Source organism: Camelus dromedarius, chromosome 20 (assembly GCF_036321535.1).
Source record: "Camelus dromedarius isolate mCamDro1 chromosome 20, mCamDro1.pat, whole genome shotgun sequence".
Lineage (NCBI taxonomy): Eukaryota > Metazoa > Chordata > Mammalia > Artiodactyla > Camelidae > Camelus > Camelus dromedarius.
The window spans coordinates 7,209,270-7,229,645 of NC_087455.1; the positions used below are offsets into that span (position 1 = coordinate 7,209,270).

At 51.4% G+C, this 20,376-nt stretch overlaps 1 protein-coding gene across 2 annotated transcripts in view; it reads right to left on the reverse strand.

Annotated features, from left to right (window-relative positions):
* The window catches only part of TG (thyroglobulin), a 203,803-nt gene that overhangs the window by 91,320 nt on the left and 92,107 nt on the right, over positions 1 to 20,376 (reverse strand). For both annotated transcript variants that reach the window (XM_064476826.1, XM_064476825.1), the window contains 5 exons: positions 15,277 to 15,411; positions 13,698 to 13,862; positions 9,350 to 9,569; positions 7,718 to 7,811; positions 4,089 to 4,248 (listed from right to left, as the gene is read on the reverse strand). In XM_064476826.1, coding sequence (XP_064332896.1) covers positions 4,089 to 4,248; positions 7,718 to 7,811; positions 9,350 to 9,569; positions 13,698 to 13,862; positions 15,277 to 15,411 — 774 coding nt within the window. The remainder of the gene's footprint in view (positions 1 to 4,088; positions 4,249 to 7,717; positions 7,812 to 9,349; positions 9,570 to 13,697; positions 13,863 to 15,276; positions 15,412 to 20,376) is intronic.

Below are 20,376 nucleotides of genomic sequence, written 5' to 3' on the forward strand. Positions count from 1 at the left end.
TGCCCTGCAGTCTGGCCGTGGCTGAGCCCCATTCTCCTGCCCCACCTGGCTCAGCCCCTCCGCAAACACACCACGTGCAGCGCTGCCAGGGGTGTGAAACTGGAGCGCGCTGCTCTCTGCTGGCCCGGCGCACACGGTCCAGGAGGGAGACGGTTATGAGTGGAAGATTTCTGGACGGTGTGAGAACGCTTCTCTCCACCTGCCTCACCCGACCCTGGTCTACCCCTATCCCTCCTCCGATCTCCCGCCCCCGATCAGAACTCCCCAGCAAACATTCGGTTATTCATTCCCTCACTGTCTAACTAGCTCTTGCTTGCTCATTTGATTTCTTCAACTAGCCCTCTAAAGCTCCTTAGCTCGATTCTGGGCTCCCATCGGGTTCTCACCCAGGTCTTGTTGATGTCCATCGATAAGAGGTGTCACGGTGTGGGGGCTTAGCACACGGTTATGAAGCCAGACCAGCCGGAGGTGGAGTCCCCTCCACCACCTACTAGTTGTGAGGGGCCCTGGACAAGTCACTTCATGGGACTTGACTTTCCTCATCTGTTACCTACCTCGTTAGGTTGTTGCAATGATTGAATTAGTTAATATTTGTACAAGGAACAGAACAGTGCAGTGCCTGGCATAAAGCATGATAGAAGTTGCTTGGTTTTTCTTAAATAAAATAAAGCAGGCTTCAGTCCCAGCAGCCCCTCCCAGATGCCCTTCGCGGGACTGCCCGTCTTCAGTAGAACTTGCGCCTGTGATGGGTCTCCTGCTGGGCAGGACTCTGCCCATTCTTACGGATCAGAAAGGGTAGCCGACCCTCTCAGGAGGGAGGCCTCCTAGGGCCCCAGGGACGATGCAGTAATGGGGATGTTACCATGCCCAGCCTTCTGTCTGGCGTCTGGACTGAAGCTCACTTCCTCTCTCCTGTGCCCGGCAGCGGGCCTGCGGGCCACGGCCCACCCACTCCTCTGAGCCCACCTACCACTGAGAGAAGGATAATCACTGTGCCCCGTGCCCCCGGGGTCCATCCCGCCTGCAGGGTCCAGGCTGGAAAAACGGCCCCCGCCCCGGCCCACCACCAGCCCCCTCTCCTTCCTCACTGCCCTGCATCAGGACCCGCGCTCCTCTAAGTACCACTGGGCTGGGGCTCCTCTCGCAGAGAACTTGTCCAGCGGCCGCAGGGCTGGCGCGTGCTTCTATTGTCATCTCTCCCCACCCCTCCCTCGCTGTGCCTCTGGAGGCTGGTGCTTTCGGGGGGTTATTTTCACCCTGGGCTACAACAGCAGGCGCTGCCCACATTTATCACATGAAATTATGTACATGAAGCGGCGCCTCAGCCTGACTCAGTAAATGCCAGGGGCTGCTGCTATGCGCCAGATGCAGGCCGAGACCTGGCCACAGCACAGCCCTGGCCCGGGAAAGGAAAGGGGCGTTAACCCCTGGGAGCCCCTGCTGGGTGCCAGCAAGGTTCTAGGTGTTTGCCTTCACCTGCCTGATCTCAGGAGAGACTGGCAGCCTGGGATGGGGTGTGGAGGGAGGGAGCCGCCCAGAGCCTCTGCACCCCACAGAGCAAGGAGCTGCCCCCAGACATGGTCTTTCTCGGGTGCAAAGCCTGTGCACCATGCAGGACAGCGGCCTGTGGCTGGCCCTCAAAGCCACCCAGCTCTTTCTACACCTGTGTCCTGAACTGCAGTTTCCAACTATTTAAAATGGAAAAGGGGAGAGATGGACAGGCGGAGCTCAGGGGTGCTTCAGGGCAGTGAAACTATCCAGTAGGAATGATGGACACATGTCATGACACAACGTACAGCACAAAGGTGAGCCCTAATGTAAGTGTGCACTTCAGTGGCATCAATGCACGATGGTCGTAACAGGGGAAACCAAGCCTGTGGAGGAGGCAGTATGTGGGAGCTCTGTGCTTGCTGCTCAGTGATTCTGTGAACTTAAAACCACTCTAAATAATGCAGCCTATGATATGCATTAAGTGAGGAAGGGGGCGACGTGTTGGGGAGCCTGTGTTTGTGCCCTAGCGCGGCTGCTCCTCCACCTGCAGGTCACTGGCTGCCCTGTTCTGTCTCAGTTTCCTGACTGGTTGATGGCTTCCCATGGGCTGAACTGCAGGAAGCTCCAGGTAAGAGATGTGAAAGCTCTGGGATGTGGGGGTACTGAGAGGTCTAGTGAATAAAGCAAAGAAAAGCTGCCTATGGCTAAATGAACATAAAAGATGGATCCCACTCTGTACGCGGAAGAATGAGGAATTCAAAGGGTGTTTCTAAGCATCAAAAGAGCAAGCTACAATATATTTCTTCTTCTAGTTTCATCAGTGGGTTTTAATGCCCAGTGTGCCATGCACAACCACGCACAATCGTGGGGCATGAAGTTCCTTAATCTCTCTGAGCCTCACCGTCTCATCTGTGAAATGGCCACAGAGGGCTGACCTCACAGAGCTGCCTTGAGAATGAAATGACGAAGTCCAGGAAAGATGCCTGGTGGAGACCAGCGCTGGGCGAGGGTAGCTTTCCTTCCCTCTGACTAACAGCTTTGCTTTAAGCACAAGGAACAGGCAGCGTTGCAAGTCAGGAATGAGAAGTTTAGGTGCTCTGGAAATTTCGTTTGCCTCCCCCGACACTGCCCTGCCGGCAGCAGAAATGAGTTTGCCTTCCCAGAAGCACAGCAAATTCTCACTAAGACTACAGCCCATGAAATCATAATCCCCTGCCCTGTCAGGGACGGTGACATATGGAAATTTGCTCTCTTCTGTCTGGAAACGCTCTGAGCCCCCGCGTCAGCTGCGTCTGTGAACAGCGCACCCGAGTGTGCTCAGCAGGGTGGGCTCTGAGTTTGACCGTCTCTTTCTCTAAAGGAGCTACTGACTTCACAAATCGTCGGTTGTGTGTTGGAAAAGAGGAAAGGAAACCCAGGAGAGCATCCAGAGCTCCAGCAGCCGCCCTTGCTGCCCCGAAGGACAATCTGAAATCTGCTCATCATCCACGCTTCCGTGTTCCCCTGCGCTCGTTGCCCATTTCATGTTTGTCGTGCAGGCCTAGAACCTTCCTTAGGACCCCCACTTCCCAGCACTCCTGGCCTCCGCTCCTGCAGCCCGCCTGCCCACTCACCCACACTCTAGAGGAGCCCGTCATTCTGGCCACGCCACATCCCACCCACCCAGCCACACTTAGTGGACAAGACATTCCGGGTCTTAAACAAGATCCCTGGAGAACAGAGATGAGCCCAGTGCTTGTTCTCGAGGACCTGTAAAGCCCATCACAGCCTCCAAAGCCTCTTCCCACGCAGTGCCTCACTTGAGCCTCACAGTAACTTTGGAAGTTGGGTAAAATTATTCCCACTTTACAGAGGAGAAAACTGAGGAAGGGTTTTGTCCAAGTCACACAGACAGTCAATGGCAGAGCTGGCCCTTGGCGCTTCAGACCCCCAGACCTGCGTGTCCGCCCTCGGCCACGGCTGCCCCTCCACTGCCCTGCCATCAAGGGCACTGGAAACGGTGGATGATGGTGGAATTAGTCCAAGCCTCAATTCTGCCCTGGGGGATGGTGGGGAAGGTGGAGGGAGTAACCAGAGTGATAAAGGGGCTGGTGACTGGATGGGGACAGGTCAACATTCACAAGTGATGCTGGAATTAAAGGGGAAGCAGAAAGCATGACCTATGCAGCCCTTACTCCAGCAAATGGCTCCTGAGGGCCCGAGAGCCCTAATCCACCCTGAGAGTCTCCAGGGCAGGTCGACCTGGTGGTGAATCCTGGCTCTGATCTTTCCTGATCCTGTGAGTTCGAGCAGGTGTCCAGCCCTCTGGGGTTTCAATGCACATACGTGCACACACACATCTCACAAGATAAAACACGCAATGTAGTCGGAACAGCCTCAGAAGCGTTAAACATGAGTTTAACCAGTGGCCTCCCTGCTCAGCTATGGCGTCAGCAAGGCTGGAGGGTCTCACGAGTGCTGGTCGTGCCCCTGCGTGCCCAGCTGGGGGATGGCCAGGGACCAGGACGGATGGGGATTCGTGAAGAAAGGACTAAACACACACAAAGCACACACTCAGCTCAGGGGGCTGGCGGCCTCCACCAAGCCCAGCCACTCACCGGAACCCAGGAAGCCAAAGACGCCCACTCGGTAGCTGGCAGTGACCACGATGAGGTTGCCAACAGCAGCCAGGAAGGAGCCGTCCACGGCCAGCCGTCCTCCGCTTGGCCTGCCCTCCGCGGCGTTGTGGAAGAACACCAGCACGGATGCGTTGGGGGCCTGTAGGGGTTGGAGAAACTGGGGGCTCCAGGTGGCCCATTTTCACCCACCAGAGCCGGGAGAGGGGACCGTTCCCACGTAGGCGCCAGATTCTGGGCCTACAATGACTCTTTTGCCAGCTCTGCCCCGGTCATGCTTAGTCTCATGTTATGGGCTGGATCGTGTGCCCCCCAAATTCACATATTGAAGCCCTAACCCCGGTGTCCTCAGAATGTGACTGTATTTGGAGACAGGTTCTGAAAAGAAAGGGCCCTACTCCAGTGGGACTGGTATTCTGATAAGAAGAAATTAAGACACAGACACACAGAGGGGGCCTTGCGGAGACACAGGGAGGAGACGACAGTGATCTATGGATCACGACCTCGGGGGGAAACGACCCCGCAGACACCCTGACCTTGGACTCTCGGCCTTCAAGATCTTGATAAAATACATTTCTGCGGTTTAAGCCGCCCAGTCTGTGGCACTTTGTTAGACCTGCTCAGTAAATTACCAAACCCGAACTCACAGATAAGGAAACCGAGGGTCCTCGAAGGTGAAGCCACGTCACCCACACTGCCCAGTGGGCGAGTGCGGGGTGACCGCCCGCTGCAGGCCCGGGGCCCGGCCCCCAGCCACGCAGCTCCCCGTCCCGTTACTGTTCTGTGCCCTCCCTGGGGAGTCCTTGAGTTTGGTCACCATGACTGAACCCCACACTGTCAACCCAGAGTCACTTGTGTTAAGTCCTGAGAAGAGCCAGGCACTGCGCTGAGTGTTCACCCGTGTCAGCTGCTCGGTCTGCAAACAGCCCTGTGAGGCTGGTGTATTGTAGTCATTCCCATTTCACAGATGAGAAGGCAGAGGCTCAATAATGCCATGCAGCGTGTCTAAGACCACACAGCTAGGGAGTGGCCAAGCTGGGGTCTGAACCCAGGCTGACCCTTTTGTATCAGAATATCACATTCCACGTGGGGGACCGGATGCCCCACTCCATGCTGGGGTCGATGCAAGGCTTGGGGGGGCTCTCACTCGCTCGGACCCTGGGCTGTGACTTCTCTGCTCCGTGTGTCCCAGGCTCTGACACACAGATACTCTCCTCCCCAACAGCCAGCACTGACCGAGACCAGCCTGGGTGGGTGCTGCGCTAAGTATGCTCACCCAGAACGTCTCATCAGAGATCCCACCCCACAGGGTAGATGCCACAGGGGCTCTAAGCACCCCCATCCTACAAGTGCAAACAGAGGCTCAGAGTGCTGGAGTCACTTCTTAAAATACCTGTGCAGACAAAGGGGCTAACCAGAGTTCTGCCCACCCCGCCTGCCCCACCCCGCCACGCTCCTGGGCTCTTCCCTCTGTGACACTCCATCTAGTATGTGTCACCACTTGGCGGGATGGTTAATTCTTCAAATACAAGGCCTTCTTAAATGCCATAGAAAAAGGTCAGCTCTGGTGGCCGTGGTTTCATTTGCTGTGGGCTCTCGGGTCTGGGAAAGGCCCTGTATCCCCTTCCTAAAAGTACCCTGAGTCATTTTATTGGGGAGCACCAGCGAGAGAGAAGGCCATTTGGTTCATGCCAGCAAAGGTCAATGAAGCCGGGGCAAGGGGCGGAGGTGAGGGTCAGCTCTCAGCCTCTGCGACCCCACTGGCCAGAAGGAGGTACCCAGGTGCTGCCCCAGCCCCACAGGGTCTGTCACTTTGGGGCCCGTGTGCTGCCGTGGCATTCCAGGCTCCGGCATCAACACTCCTCCACCAAGACCAGGAAGGGGCGACGGCACAGCCCGAGACAGAGATGGTGCGGCTCCCTTTGGGAACCTCCTTAGGTGTTAGGAGCTCTGGATGTGGAGTCAGGAAATGAGGGTCAAGTCTCCACTCAGCCCAGCTGTGTGTCATTTAAAAAGTCACTAAGGCTCTCTTAGCCTCAGATTCTGCACCTTTAAAATGAGTAGAGAGAAAACATATATTTTTTTTCCTCCAAGAGTTGATGCGAAGACCAGTGAAATCATAAATATAAAGGTGGTCTATAATCTCTAAAGTTTTGTCACCAAATTTTGTTCACACTTTGGCAAAAGTATGTCCTCACTGGTCACCGTTCGCTGGCCTTAGCAGTGTCTCTGGGACCTGACTGACCAAGTCTACAGCGATCACTCACTAGCTGAGTGCCCTTAGGCAAGTCATCTAACCTCTCTGAGCCTTGAGCTTTTCATCTATACAAGAGAGGTGTCAGGAGGATCAGAAGGAAGGATGCTGTCAGGCGTCCAGCTGACGACAGGCACAGGCCACCAGACGGTCCCTTCCGCCACACCCCTGTCCTCTTTCCAACACGTTCAACATTGTCTGCAGCTCCTGTACCACCTAAGTGACAATCTTTTCCTCCAGGCTGAGGGGCCCTTGTCCCTATAAGTGTGATCTCTGTCCCACTCACAGCCATTCCCAACATCCCCCTTGTCAGCCACTCATTGGTTACTTGGTATCTATGCATCATTTTATTTAATTCTCGCAAGAGCTTTATGAGGAGATGCTATTTCTCTCCCCACTTTCAGAACAGGAAACTGGGGCTCACAGATCTTGAGTTGCCTTCTCCAGGCCAGGGAGGTGGTGGTAAGTGCAGGGCTGGTTTGGAGTCAGAACTTAATTCAACACCCCAGGTATGAGCCAACCGGCACTGGGCAGAGTGGGACTCATCACCTTCTCACTCTAGGCTCCATACCTCTATTAATATGGCCCAGGAGAACCTGCACATTTTGGTGCCCTTGTTGCAAAGCTCACTCAGGTCAGCTGGCTTGGTCAGACCTCCAAAGTGCATTGACTTCGCCCTGCTACTAAGCTAGGGAAACAGGAAGTGGCGACATGGTCACATGTACCATGGGATCTGTCAACATGGGGTTGGTGTCACCAGAAACTCATGTTTCCTAAGGCTCAAGAGTTGTGTTTTCTCTCCTAAGCTCTGACCTTTCCCCCAAAATAGGAACATTCAACATCAATGTCAAACACTCTGCATCAGGAGCATAGCTGCTACTTCAGCAGATACAGCCTTCAAAACAGGGCCTGCCCGGAGGCAGGGCCACCGCCCCGGCCCCACCCTCCAGAACGGCCTGAAGGGAGAGATCGCATGGAAAGAAATGCTCACAGGGTTCTCTCCAAGGGTCTTTCCAGGGAGAACAGCTGCTTTCTTCATTTGCAGATTAATTTGATCTGCTCCATGCTGCCCCAGCCCGAGGCCCTCAGGGGGACCCTGCATTGCTGGCCCTCACCCTCCATCCTCTGCAGCCCCGCTCAGGCCCCATGTGGGGGGGGGGGGGGCTCGAGGACGAGGATGTGAGGAGATCGTGGAAGGGCCAGGAGCACCCACCGCTCACTTGCTCTCAGCCACTCAGGCCTCAGGAAGCCAAGAACCAGCGAGGACAGCGCTGGGTGGACCGTGCCAGCAGCTCTGCGGATGGAAACCTACTAGGGCAGTTTTCAGGGCTAACACAGCAACGGCTGCAGAACTCACCACGGTCTGAGGGACAAACACGTTGAGATACAGGCAGTCTTCACTGACCCCGGGAGACGTGGCCGCTCTGAGGCCTGGCTGCCAGCAGCTGGCCCTGCAGATACAGACTGTGTGACTCGCAGGGGAAATGACCAAGGGGACAGGCCCCAGCCCCCCTTCTCACCCACCACCAGGAGCAGAGCCCAGCCCACTGCCCCATTCCGAAGGCCGGGCGCCAGTGCAATTAGGCAGCTTCAGGACATGGGAAATGGGAATGGTGAGTAAATGGCAGAAACAGCAGGACCCCCATCACCCCCTTCTCCACGGGCCTGAGGAACATCGCCCAGGGACGAGGTGCCGGCCCGGAGAGAAGGCTGCCCGGACAGAGGAGAGGAGAATGTCTCCTGAGTCCTGAGCCCCTCTTGGCCCCGAGTGTGTGCACCTGCTCACATGGGGTGTTCCAACCTGTTTTCTAAATGGGGACAGAGTCCAGGTGTGCCAGCTGGAGCATCTTCTGGCATAAGAGCTGACACCACGCTTGGGACACACCTAATGGAGGCATGATGGTTGCCCGCCGAGCCTCGTGAGGACTGGGCTCTGACAACCAAGCTCGCCAACTCCTGTCCACTCAGAAGCCTGTGTGACTCAACACCTCACCTGTCAGATGGGTGGATCCCAGCACGGTAACGTGCTCTAGTCAGTGCATGTCTGCTTCTTTTGTTTCCCCGCAGTGGAGGCTTATTCTTGGCTTTCTGCATCTTTCTGCCACTGTCCTAGTTTAAGCCCTCACTTTCCCTCGTCTGGAGTATTCCAGATCCTCCAGTCTAGTCCCTCTGTCTGGCTCTGGGCCTGTGGACCTGCCTGGCAGCCGGCGGTGGGTGGTGATGGACAGAGAGAACTCGGCTGCCTCGGGACAGAGCCTGTGGGAAGGGGAGATGCCGGTGGGAGCGAGAGAGGCGAGCGGATGCTCTTTCACAGATACTCTGGATGCTCTTTAATTAGAAAAATCTCAAAATCTTATCCAATCAGTGAACTTTTTAGAGTGGTGTATGCCTGGAAGGGAATGGGCAAAACTGAAAGAAGTTGATGAGGGAGGAAGATTAGATATGATTTCATTTTTCCTCTTTTTTGAAAACTCCTTTTAATATGGTTCCTATTGGGAAGGATAAAAGCACTTTTAAAATATTTTTCTTTTGTTTATGTGCTTTTCCTTCTGTGCTAATTTCTTAGCCTCGCTGATGTCACATGGCCGGGAGGCCGAGTTCCAGCCACGGCCACACTGGAGCACGTGACGCATTCCCCCCCCCCCCACAGGCGTGGCCCTGGAGACCGTCCCTGTAACCTCTGCCACAGCCTCTCTTTCCCGAAGGCAAAGTCAAGGAAGGTTCCTGGAAGGAACTTTGGAAGGTGTGTGCTGATGAAGGCAGAGTCTCCATCAGCCTGGGTCCCTGCATCACTGCATGGCACAGAGCCCACCAGCGCCTCCATCCCCAGATGGACATCGCGGGACCAAGACAATGTTCAGTCACTGACAAGCAGTGGAGTTTATGTGTTAGGGCGCCCCCTGCCCATGCACGGCTCAAATGCAAACACTCTGCTCTGCTACCAAGTCTCACTTAGATGGCTTAGCATGGGAGAGGGCTTCAACCCTACCGTGGCTTGGTGGCATCCCAGGATCCTGTCCAGTTCAAGGGCTCCGGTGCCCGGAAGCGGCTCTCTGCCAGGGGAGGGGTGGCATACGGAACTCCCAGGAACTGGTCCACCTGCTTCCACGAAGTGCCCACCTGGATGGCCTGGGACCTACCCAGCAGCTGGCCATGGGCAGCGATGGTCGCAGAAGGTACAGATGTCCCAAAGCCAAGCAGAGGGATGTCTGTAGGGGGACGTTGGGGGGGGGTAGGAAGAGAGAAGAGCAGGTGCTCTATTCACAAATACACTGAATATGCTCTAAGAGACAAATCAAAAGCCTAAACACTGCTTTCTGCACTTTAAAAATGTTAATAATTCATTCAGGCCCCAATAGTTTAAGTCTAGTGAAGTTAGTGCTCAATGTGAAAAAAACAAAAAAAAAAAACAAAACAAAACCAGCAAAGACGCCTGATTGTTCCCAGGCAGGGGGTCACACCTTCCCCAGGTGTGCTACCTCACTGATTCTTCCCAGAGGGACTCACCCAGGCCCACAACCCCATACTCAGCCCACAGGGGCCAGATGTCACCACGATTCTCAATTATGTGGATTTTAAAAAGAATAGAGGGCCCCAGAATATGCCATGTTCTGCCCTCCCAGGGGACTCTGGAGCTGAGCCCCATCATCAAACACATCCGTTATTTCTGTGATGAAATGTGTGGGTTTTTCATACTAAAAGAAAGAATAAAGAGGGTCATTTCTTCAGTCACTTTAGGTCAGATTTTGGCACCAAATGAGTTTGCCACAAATTTAACCAAAAAAAAAAATTTTCCTGACTTTTAGAACTTTCGGATTTCAGAATTGCAGCTGAGGAACTGTGAGCCAGTATCTGCGTTTCCCTGATGAGGAAATAGTTTTAGGGGCCTAGGGTGGATAGCTGCCAGGACTTCAAGGTGACGCAGGATTCAAAGCTACACTTCTCTGAGCCCCAACCTGACCAGAGGGTCAGGGGCTCTCTCAGGGTCCAGGGCCAGGCCTGCTGTGCCCGCCCTTTGCTCCTGCCTGGTCCCACTGGTCCAAGAGTTCACGCTGGGGCTGCCCACCCTGCTGTGTGCTCCGCAGGCCTCCCCCTCCTTGTAACACTCACCACCTCGACTTATCAGCTTCTCTCAAGCCCTATCTTATCTCCTCCACTATATTTTCTTCCATTCATTCATTGGTTCAATAAACTTTTGTTGGGAAGCGGGTGCTCAGGCCAAATACCATTTTCAGGGACTTAAGACAGGCCCGTGTCTGATTCCCCACAGGCCTTCCGGCCTTGCACGGAGGAAACCAACACTGGTGAAGAGAGCCTCCGTGTGTGTGTGTGTTTGTGTGTGTGTGTATGTGTGTGTGTATGTGTGTGTGTATGTGTGTGTGTGTGCACGTGTGTGTGTATGTGTGTGTGTATGTGTGTGTGTGTGTGCGTGTGTATGTGTGTGTGTATGTGTGTGTGTATGTGTGTGTGTATGTGTGTGTGTGTGCGCACGTGTGTGTGTATGTGTGTGTGTGCACATGTGTGTGTATGTGTGTGTGTATGTGTGTGTGTGTGTGTGCGTGTGTATGTGTGTGTGTATGTGTGTGTGTGTGTGTTTGTGTGTGTGTATGTGTGTGTTATTTCCAGCAGGTGTGCTCGGTGTGCTCTGCTTTACTGTGGGCTGATGGGGAGAAACATCTTTGCAGCTCTTTCTATTTAAAATGCACATATATGGTGACTAAGCTGGAGCCTGGGAGAGGAGGCAGGCAGACAGACAGAGAGACAGGCAGTCTATCCGTTCCTCAAGAACTTGGTTCAGTGCAGTGGTTCAACTGGAGATGGTTTTGATCCCAGGAGACATTTGACAACGTCTGGAGACATTTTCAGTTGTCACAAGGGTTGGGGAGAGATACTAGCTATTGGCATCTGGTAGCGCAGAGGTCAGCGATGCTGCGAAAATCCTACAATAGATAAGCTAGGTCCCCACAGCAGAGTCACCCAGTCACAGAGGTCAGTGGCAGCGGGGCTGAGGCCTCCGGGATGACGTACATTCAAAACGTCCAGGCCACTGAGGGTCAGCGTGGTGAGGAGGAGGCAGTGGATGGTCTGAAGAGTCAAGCAGACCTGTGGTTTATGTTGTGGACCAGCTACTTTGGAAAAACTTTATAATTTTTCTGACCCTCAATTTCCCTAACTGCAAAATAGGAACCGTAGCTGCCCCTACAACATAAAGATGTTGGGAATAAATAGCATGATGCCTGTAATGTCCCAAGCAAATGGCAAGAGATCCACACATGAATGAATGAATGGATGAGAAAGAGGAAGGGAAGGAAGGAAGGAAGGAAAAAAGAAAGGTAGGCAGGTGGAGAGAAAGGAGGGAAGGAAACAGTGAGTGAAGCCTTCTCTGACTGGCACGTGAGTGGGAACTCAAAACGGAAACTCAGGATGGAGAGAAATAGTTGCTGCTTTTTAATCTGGCCTCAATCACAAATCATGACTGCTCTCACCCCCACAGTTCCTTCTCATAAGATTTCTGTCTCAGCCGCAAATAAATCGCAGGCTCTGGGGGGAGGGGCGGCATTCAGGACCGTGGGGGCTACAGGAGCAGAAACTTCTGAGGCCAGCCCTTTCACTCTGCAGGGGACAGCCGCATTTCATGGACGTGGCTCCCTCCGAAGGAGGGAGCAAGACAGAAGATGTAAAAGCTAAGGAATGTCGAGGGAATGCAAGTCTGCTTTCCCACAACAGCGGGACTCGCCCCGCCCTCCAGAGGCTGCCCCGTGAATCCCAGACTGAACAAGTGCCAACATGTAGAAAATATTTGATGTGTGTCTCTCCCTTTTGAAATCTTTTGCAGAAAGGTGGATTCTTTCCAGAATACCCACATATTTAGGCCATGTGACAGTTGACAAAACTATCTGTAGCTCTGGGTGTACAACAGGTGCAAACAGCGTCGACGCAGATGCACGTGGGCCTGCGTCTTCTGCCGGAAGGAGCCTTTCACATTGAATCTGAGTCACACCGAATTAAGAGAGAAGCGGTCTGATTGGTTTTACAGAACTCAGACCTTTTGAAGGCTTTTCTCAGCAGGACTACCATGCAGATTAGCTACACTACGGATGAAATCTATCTATCTAACTTGACTAAATGATCTAAATGTCCTGAGAGAAGGCAAGACTTGAGATTAAGGGCCCAAGACGTCAGCATATAGGAATCAAAGCACTTCCAGGCCTGCGAGATACTCTCCTGATCTAGAAGCTGAGGTGGAGGAGGGGGCAGAGAAGATATCACTGGATCCAGACAGGCCTGAAGGACGTGTAATGCTCTAGGACAGGGTGGGGCCACACCCTGCTGCTACCTGGTTTTGTAAATAAATTTTTATTGGCACACAGCCACGTCCACAGATGTATTATCGTCTGAGCCCACTTTCTCGCTACAACAGCAGAGTCGAGTAGCTGTAACAGAGAACTGTGGCTGTAAAGCCTAAAATATTTATTATCTGGCCCTTTACAGAGGGAGTTTGCCAACATCTGCTCTTGAAGATAAGACAGCGGACACAGCCAGCATTTCTCAGAAGTTATTCATTTCATCCCATAAGCATGTCTGATGGGGGAGGTGCGACCCCCAGGCGCCTGGCTCCCACGTTTCCGACCCCACAGTGCTCACCCATCTCATTCAGGGATGCATTTATTTCTATGTTGTTCTCCCCTCGCCTGCTTCACCCCTGGGACCCCCCAACACGAGGGCTGAGACATAATAGTACCTTCTTGAATGTTTTTAAACCTAACTGAGCCAGGAGCAGCTGCCCTCTCCAGCAACAGCGATGTGGTCCTTAGGCAATGAGGTTTTGTGCGAGAGGATTGCAGCTGGAGACAGGAGACCTGGCTCCAAGTCCCTGTTCAGTCATCACTAGCTGTGTGAAATTAGAGAAGTAACTTAACTTCTCTGGACCGGAGTCTCCTGAGCTCTGAGACGGGGATAGAACCCTTATCTCGCCAGCTCACAGGACAGCATGAGGATCAAAGGAGATGGTGAGGTATGTGAAACAACTTTCTAAACTAGAAAACGGTCATCAAAAGTGGCCTACTTAATTAGTTTACTCAGAAACTCAAAGGCTAAAATGGCTTCTATGACTGAAAGGAGGGGATGAATGAAGGCGGTGCAGAGAAATTCTAGGTCAGAAGTAGGGTTTTTCATCTTCCTGCAGCCCATCCCATGCGAGTGCCACACAGCCTAGGATGACTTTGACTAACTTTCCCTTAAGAACCTCAAAAGCCACAAGTCAGCACATGCTCGGACAGTCCCCCCAGCCACACCCAGGCCCTGAGGGGCGGCTGCAAAGCCAGGCCGACACTTACTTGGTTTCCTGTAGATGTGCGAGGCTGCTTCACGGAGCAGAAGCTGGCAGTTCTGGGCCTGCAGGCTGTGTGTGCAGCTCTGGGTATCAGCATAGAACAGACACCTGACAGCACCAGGTCGGGTCTGCAGAGTGGTGATGAGGCAGGCCTGGTGACGGGAACACTCTGCAGGGCAGGGGGAGGGCAGTGATGCTTGGGCCTTGGAAATCTCACCTCAGTCAGGCATCCATGCTTCTAGTCATGCATCCAGTCACACATCCACAAATCCGTGCACCATCCACCCGTCCATCCATCCATCCAATTATGCATGCATGCATGCATGCATGCATCCATCCACGCACCTACTCACTTCATTTAAGCACCTGACAGTGTTAGGAGGTGAGGATAAAATAGTGGTTGTTATTGGGCAGGGGGCACTCAACCCTCCCATCAGTCTATTTTCCACATAATAGTCAGGATTTTGGTTGTTGATTTATTCATAAATATCACAGACATCATAAGTTGTCATTCCCCTGTTTAAAGCACCTCCATGGCTCCCCCACTGACCTCAGCATTAAGTCATACAAGACTAGGCTCTCCATGCTCCAGCCCTTGCCTTTCTCTTCAGCTTCATCTCCCTCTGCCCCTCTCCCCATCATACCCACCATGTTCCATCAGGAGTTATATCCTTCCCCATGTATGCTAGGTCCTGCACTAGACAATTTAAATGATTCATGGCATTAAGGTCTTCAGTTCTAAGAACAGCTCTCAAAATAGTGCCACTACATTTGACTGAGCAAGCTGTGTACTGTACAAAGGCCTTATTACTAGCCCAGTCTCTGTGCTTTGCCACCAAGCAGAGTTGGACAGTGTACAGCCTGTACAGCTGTACATGGTGGCCCTGTCTGTAATACATGTGTATTGTCATCCAATCACGTAGAGGAGAAGATTCCTGGAATCTCAGAATTAGAGACGTGTAAATGTTATCTAGCCTCAGTCTCTTTCCAAAGATAAAGCCTTTGTAGAACATTCTGATGATGTGGTCACTTAGCTTTTGTTTAAATACCAGTAACCGAAACCCTCTAAAGGAAGTATGCATCTGTGGACAGCTTTACTTATTAGAAAATTCTTCACATTGCACTGAAAAATGTCTCTTGAAATTTGAGTTTTACCCATAGGTCTTCTTTTTGCTCCTTGAACCTGGCCAGAACTATATCTTTCCTCCTCACCCAGCACCATGTACTTCCTCCTCGCCAGGACGGCTCTCAGATTAATCTGAGAATAGATGTCACAGCATCTTCTCTGTCTCAGACTAACTCCCTAGATCTTTCCTGGGATCTGTCTCTGACCTGGTTCAATGCTGTTCATTTTCCAGCTGGCTTATCCCCTTAGAGACCGTGACCATGGGCCAACACTGCAGGAGGACGAGGGGACTGCAGAGGAGAGCCCACCCAGGGCTTCTCTCCCAGGTGCATTCCTTCCAGCTAGGCATCCCAGGTTATCTTGAGGTCTCTTATGTGTTTCTGAGGGCAGAATATTGAGCAGCAGAGGGTCCCTGCTCAAGCAACCCAACTCCCTGGAGGGTGGAAACTCCCCTTACCCAACAAACAGCGGTCCCGGGCAGCAGAGAAGTCACCCATGGCAGCCGTGCTGATGTGCGCAACATCAAAGCTCCTGAGGGACGGATCCACAACTGCTGAAGAGAGGGCCAGGGACTGCCAGGAGTCCAGAGCAACTAGGAGGGAAAGCAGGGGACAGTCAGTGGGGCGGCCCCCAGTGCCTCCAAAGCACAGCCCCAGAGCACCCTCCTGGTGGCCTCCATTCTCATGTGACTCCATTTCTTTATCCATCTCTCCATTCTACAGCGATTTATTAATAGTGTTTGTTTGTTTGTTTGTTTTTAGGAAGCAAGCTCTGTGTTCAAGCCTAGGTATACAGAGGCAAAAAGCAAAACAAAATAAGCCAACCAACAAAAGCCTGGGTGTTTCTATGGAGCGGCTCACAGTAGAATGGGAGAGAACTTGAAAAGACAAGACAAAGATTGTAATGCAGTTGTTGTAATGAAAAAAATAGATAATAAGAGCATGATAATAAAGAGGCTTATCAGTGCTTGTTACGTGGTATGTGATGTGCTGCCCAGGTCACCTTTGGGACCAAGGCTCTCATTTCCCCTTTCTCTTGGGAAGCTGGTGGCTGGACGGACAGTGACCAAGCCAGAGATAGACTCGGGTCTCTTGGCTCTAAGCCAAAGCTCCTTCCATCCCTCTGAGCCTCTTACAGAGTTGAGCATCCTTCCTGGAAAATTATCCCCAGGTATTGTTGTCTTTGACAGCACCATGCTCTTAGCTATATGGGGAAGCTTGTCATTTTTATCTCGAACCTGTCTTTGACACTCAGAGCACTGGTGGAGGCGGTCACTAAAATTAAATGGTAAATAAAGTAGCAAAACAATCCAGCATCACTACTCTTTTGCTTCAACAAAAAAAAGACAAAGAGAGAGAAAAAGGTTTTTGCAGACAATTGGCCAAATAATGCAACCAAATTTCACATGGACTCAGCAAGAGGAAGGTAAACCCCACACTCATCCTGGAGCCGCAGGGCCATCCGTCCTCAGAATCCAGAGCCATGTCTTTCTGAAAGTGGCTCCCAGCTTCCCTGCAAGAGACTCTGGGCTTTCATTTTCTTAAGCATCCTCTGCATGTTGCCATTTTTATGGTCAGTACAAGAGGCATTTTTGCAACATGGCCAAGCTGAGCTGCATATTTTTAGATGGTGAGTACCCTGCAATTTCAGATAAGAGTTATGATGGGGTTTCAGGACCAAACTTGCCACTTACAGTCTTAAAATGGAAGTCCTGGCTGCCCTCCACGTTTACACTGTTATCTAGGGGAAAGCACTCTAATTGAAGGGTGAATTTCGCCTCCTAAGGGGGAGCCAGCTCCTCCGTCGCCATCCCAGGGCCTGGAGCCAGCTCTCTGCCACATTCTCCACCTGGCCCCGTCCCCAAGCTGACAGTCCCCGGGATGAACCAATGCTACTGAGCAGAATCCAACATCTGGGGTCCCATGTGCATCCCATGAAAATTCTGAAAACAAGCTCTTTATGAATGCAAAAGTCTGGTGAAGCATGAAAGCTAGGGGATCTTGGTAGCATTTCGTGAGAGTTTACTGATTTGCCAAGAACCCAATACCATTGCATTTAATACGATACCCCACGCTGGGGGCACTGTGCACATTTTACAGACGAGGAAGCAGATCCAGGAACACACCTAAAGGGCTTAGCTGATAAGTGGCAGTGCTTGGGCCTGAGCCCAGCTGCTCCAGCATCAGAAACCATGGTTTACTCCAGTGCCAGACCTCCTCTCCCAGTGAATGAGCGGTGGTGGCTTTCAGGCTCACCCAAAGGGAGAGTCTGCTCTGAAGTGCAGCATCTCCAAAATGGTGATTCGTGTCACTTTTCCTTTTGTTTAAAATATCTTTTACAGATTGGATGGCCAGCATCACTTATTTTTAAAAAACCATTTCCCCTAGAATTTGAAACGCTATGTTTATAATACATTAAATTTTTCTGTGTAAGTGAATTTTGTTTGGTGAGTACCAATTCTGTTTCATTCATCTCTGTTAATTCTGGCTCTATTCCCACTTAAACTATAGTCACTTTATAATATACTTTATCATCAAGTAGTAAAAGTTTTCCCATATCATTTATCTATAAAAAATATTTTTGGCTATTTGTTTGCCAGATGAAATCCAAACTCTGTCAAGTTTCAAGAAAACATTCTTGGGATATTATTTGGAAAAAAATTAATTTGAGAAAGATTTTTAATTTTATTATGTTTAACTTTTGATGTCATTAAGAATGAAATGGGACAGTGGGGAGGGATAAATTGGGAGCTCTGGATTTACAGCTATGAACTACTAAATATAAAATAGATTAAAACAAGGTCCTACTGTACAGCACAGGGGACTATATTCAATATCTTGTAATAACCTATAATGAAAAAGAATATGAAAAGGAATATATATACATGTATAAATGAATCACTACGCTCTACACCAGAAATTAACACATCATTGTAAATCGACCATATTTCAATTTAAAAAATGAATGGAATGAGACTTTTTTCCCCATCATATTTTTTAAATGGTTATTGTTGACTGAAAGGAAAGCTATACATTTGTCTGTATTTATTCTCTAACAGGCCCTAGACTCACTCGGAGTGTAACTCACAGACACAGTTGAAGCTCAGGCCCGTGCCTCTGCGGCTACTTTGGAAACAGGTCCTTGCCAGATTCCAGATTTAGTGAGGACATGCCATCCAGCAGCTGGAACTAATGATGGACTCTGGGCTTGGTTCAGCAGCCAGGTTCCTTGAGTTTATCCCGGCTCCTCCATGTAACAGCTCTGTGACTCTGGGCAAACTCCTCACCCTCTCTGAGCCTCTGTTTCCTCATTGGTAAAATGGGGCCATTACCAGATGTTCTCTCCTTGGGTGGCCATCGGGATTGAATGAGTTAGTGAATGTGAGCTGCTCAGCACAGAACATGCACGGGGCAGGATTAGTGAAATCAGCCACTCGAACTGTCTCTGGGCCAAGCTGCTGGGCTCTGGCTGTGTTTGGGTCACTGTCTTTTCAAAACTACAGAGGTATGTGCCTGACTGACGTGCTGGGGGGAAGTTCTCTAAGGGGTATAGGAGCCCAAATCACTGCCAGTGATTTCAAAACCTTCCTCCTGACTTCCCCTGATCCCCCTCCCCAGCCTCGCCCCAGGCTTGTCCCAGGACCCCTGGCTTCCTGTCAGCACCTCCCCTCCTACCTCAGCCATGAGCACGGTGGCACCTGGCTATGTGCCCCACCAGCCACAGGGCCTCAGTCTCCACAGGAGGCCTGAGGCTGAACACAGCCACGTTTGTCAAGGGCAGTTTTTCATTTATGAAGCCCGCACATCCCAAGACAAAGCCATCGCCGCCACCTCCCTCAGCCTGCTCTTTACCCCACAGCGTGTTCTTTCTCTCCCCGGGGTCCACTTCCCCCACCCACCCTGTTGTATGATCATAAGCAGAAAGAGATGCTGCTTTACTACATAATTTGAATGACTTAGGTTAACTCAGATCCGCCCTCCTCACCCTCCTCATAGCAAATAGGGCCACTGAGCCACAGGGAGGAACAGCCACAGGGCACTCTCCAAGGTCACAGGGCACCACCCAAGGTCATAGAGGCACTCTCCAAGGTCACGGGGTACTCCTCAAGGTCACAGGGTAGGGCTGGTCTCAGACCCGCCAGCATGGTTTCCACCTGCCCGGCTATAGCCTGGGACCTCCCTCCCAGCAGCAGTGTAGCTCCCCCAGCCTTGGACACACTCCCTGCGCTGTGATGTGAAGTCTTGATGTCTTGTTCATACTACAAAGACAACCTGCGTATGAAATAGTTCACCAACAGGTCCTGAGACCCTGGAGGAGAGCATGCCTTCAGAGGAACATGGCCCCACCTGTTTGTTAGCAGAAAGGAGAGGGTGACCCTGAGGGGAGGAGAGACTCACCGAAGTCAGGCGGCCCTTTCCTCTGTGATGGGACGTGCTGGCAACACGTGCTACCATCTAGCGGGCCGGCAAACTCAAGCTGCTCTGGTTCTGTCTTACAATACTCTACTGAGCTGGACAACATTCTCCCTATTTTACAGAAGAGAAAAGTGAACCCCAGAGAGGGCCAGTGACTTGCCCAAGGCTGCACAGCTAAAAGGCACAAGTCAGCATTTGAACCCAGGACAGCCCCACGCCATCAAGTTCCCCTGTGCGCCACAGAGCTGCGAAGGCGAGCGGGGCTCGGGGAGGGAGGGGCGCTGGGCAGCATGGCTGCAACCTCCACCAGGCAGGCCTCAGGGTGACATCCAGATATTCCCATTCCCTTCTAGACAGCACCATTCCCTTTAGTGTAGACTAAGTTTAAAAAAAAAAAAATCACTGGACTAGAATATATTTGAAATGTTCCACCAATATATGGAAAACTATGTTTAATTCCCCTTCCCTCCTTCCTTCCTTCCTCCTTTTCTGCCTCTTGTCTTCCTGCCTTCCTTTCTTCCTTTCCAGACATCAGTTAAAGAAGAAAATGTTTGATTTTAATTTTAAGACTCTGATAGAGTAATTTCAACTGTTAAATACAGCTAAAGCAAAACTAAACAAATACTCAGGTAGCTGCAGACCTGCACTAAGAGGAACCTAATGCAGGAGGAACAGGCCTGCTGTTTGCTGGCTGTGTGACTAAGCGTAAGTTCCCTCTTCAACCCTCACCTTCCCCGTTTGAAAAGTGGGAAGAAAGAGCCATTCAACATTTTTTTAAACCAGATCAAAGTGCAGAAAGGTCAAGCCCGTTCAAAATGCCCAGCCTTCTCTCCAATGTTCAAATAATCACAGACCAATTTTTATAAATCAAAGATCAATATGATTTTCTTAAGAATCATCAAGAATAAAGATAACAAGGAGGGTAAGCCAGCCCTAAAGCACTGAAGAGAATCCAGGATTCTTACTGTTCTGCTTGCAGTCAGAACAAAGGAGAATTCCTTCTCCCTTTCCAGATGCTCCTGCTGGCTTCTCCTCTGCTCTTCCCTGAAAAACTACATTTCCTCAGGAACCTATCCTTGACCTTTACTATTTACATCCTACACACTCTCCGCGGCTGAGCTCATGATCCCGGTGACTTAAAC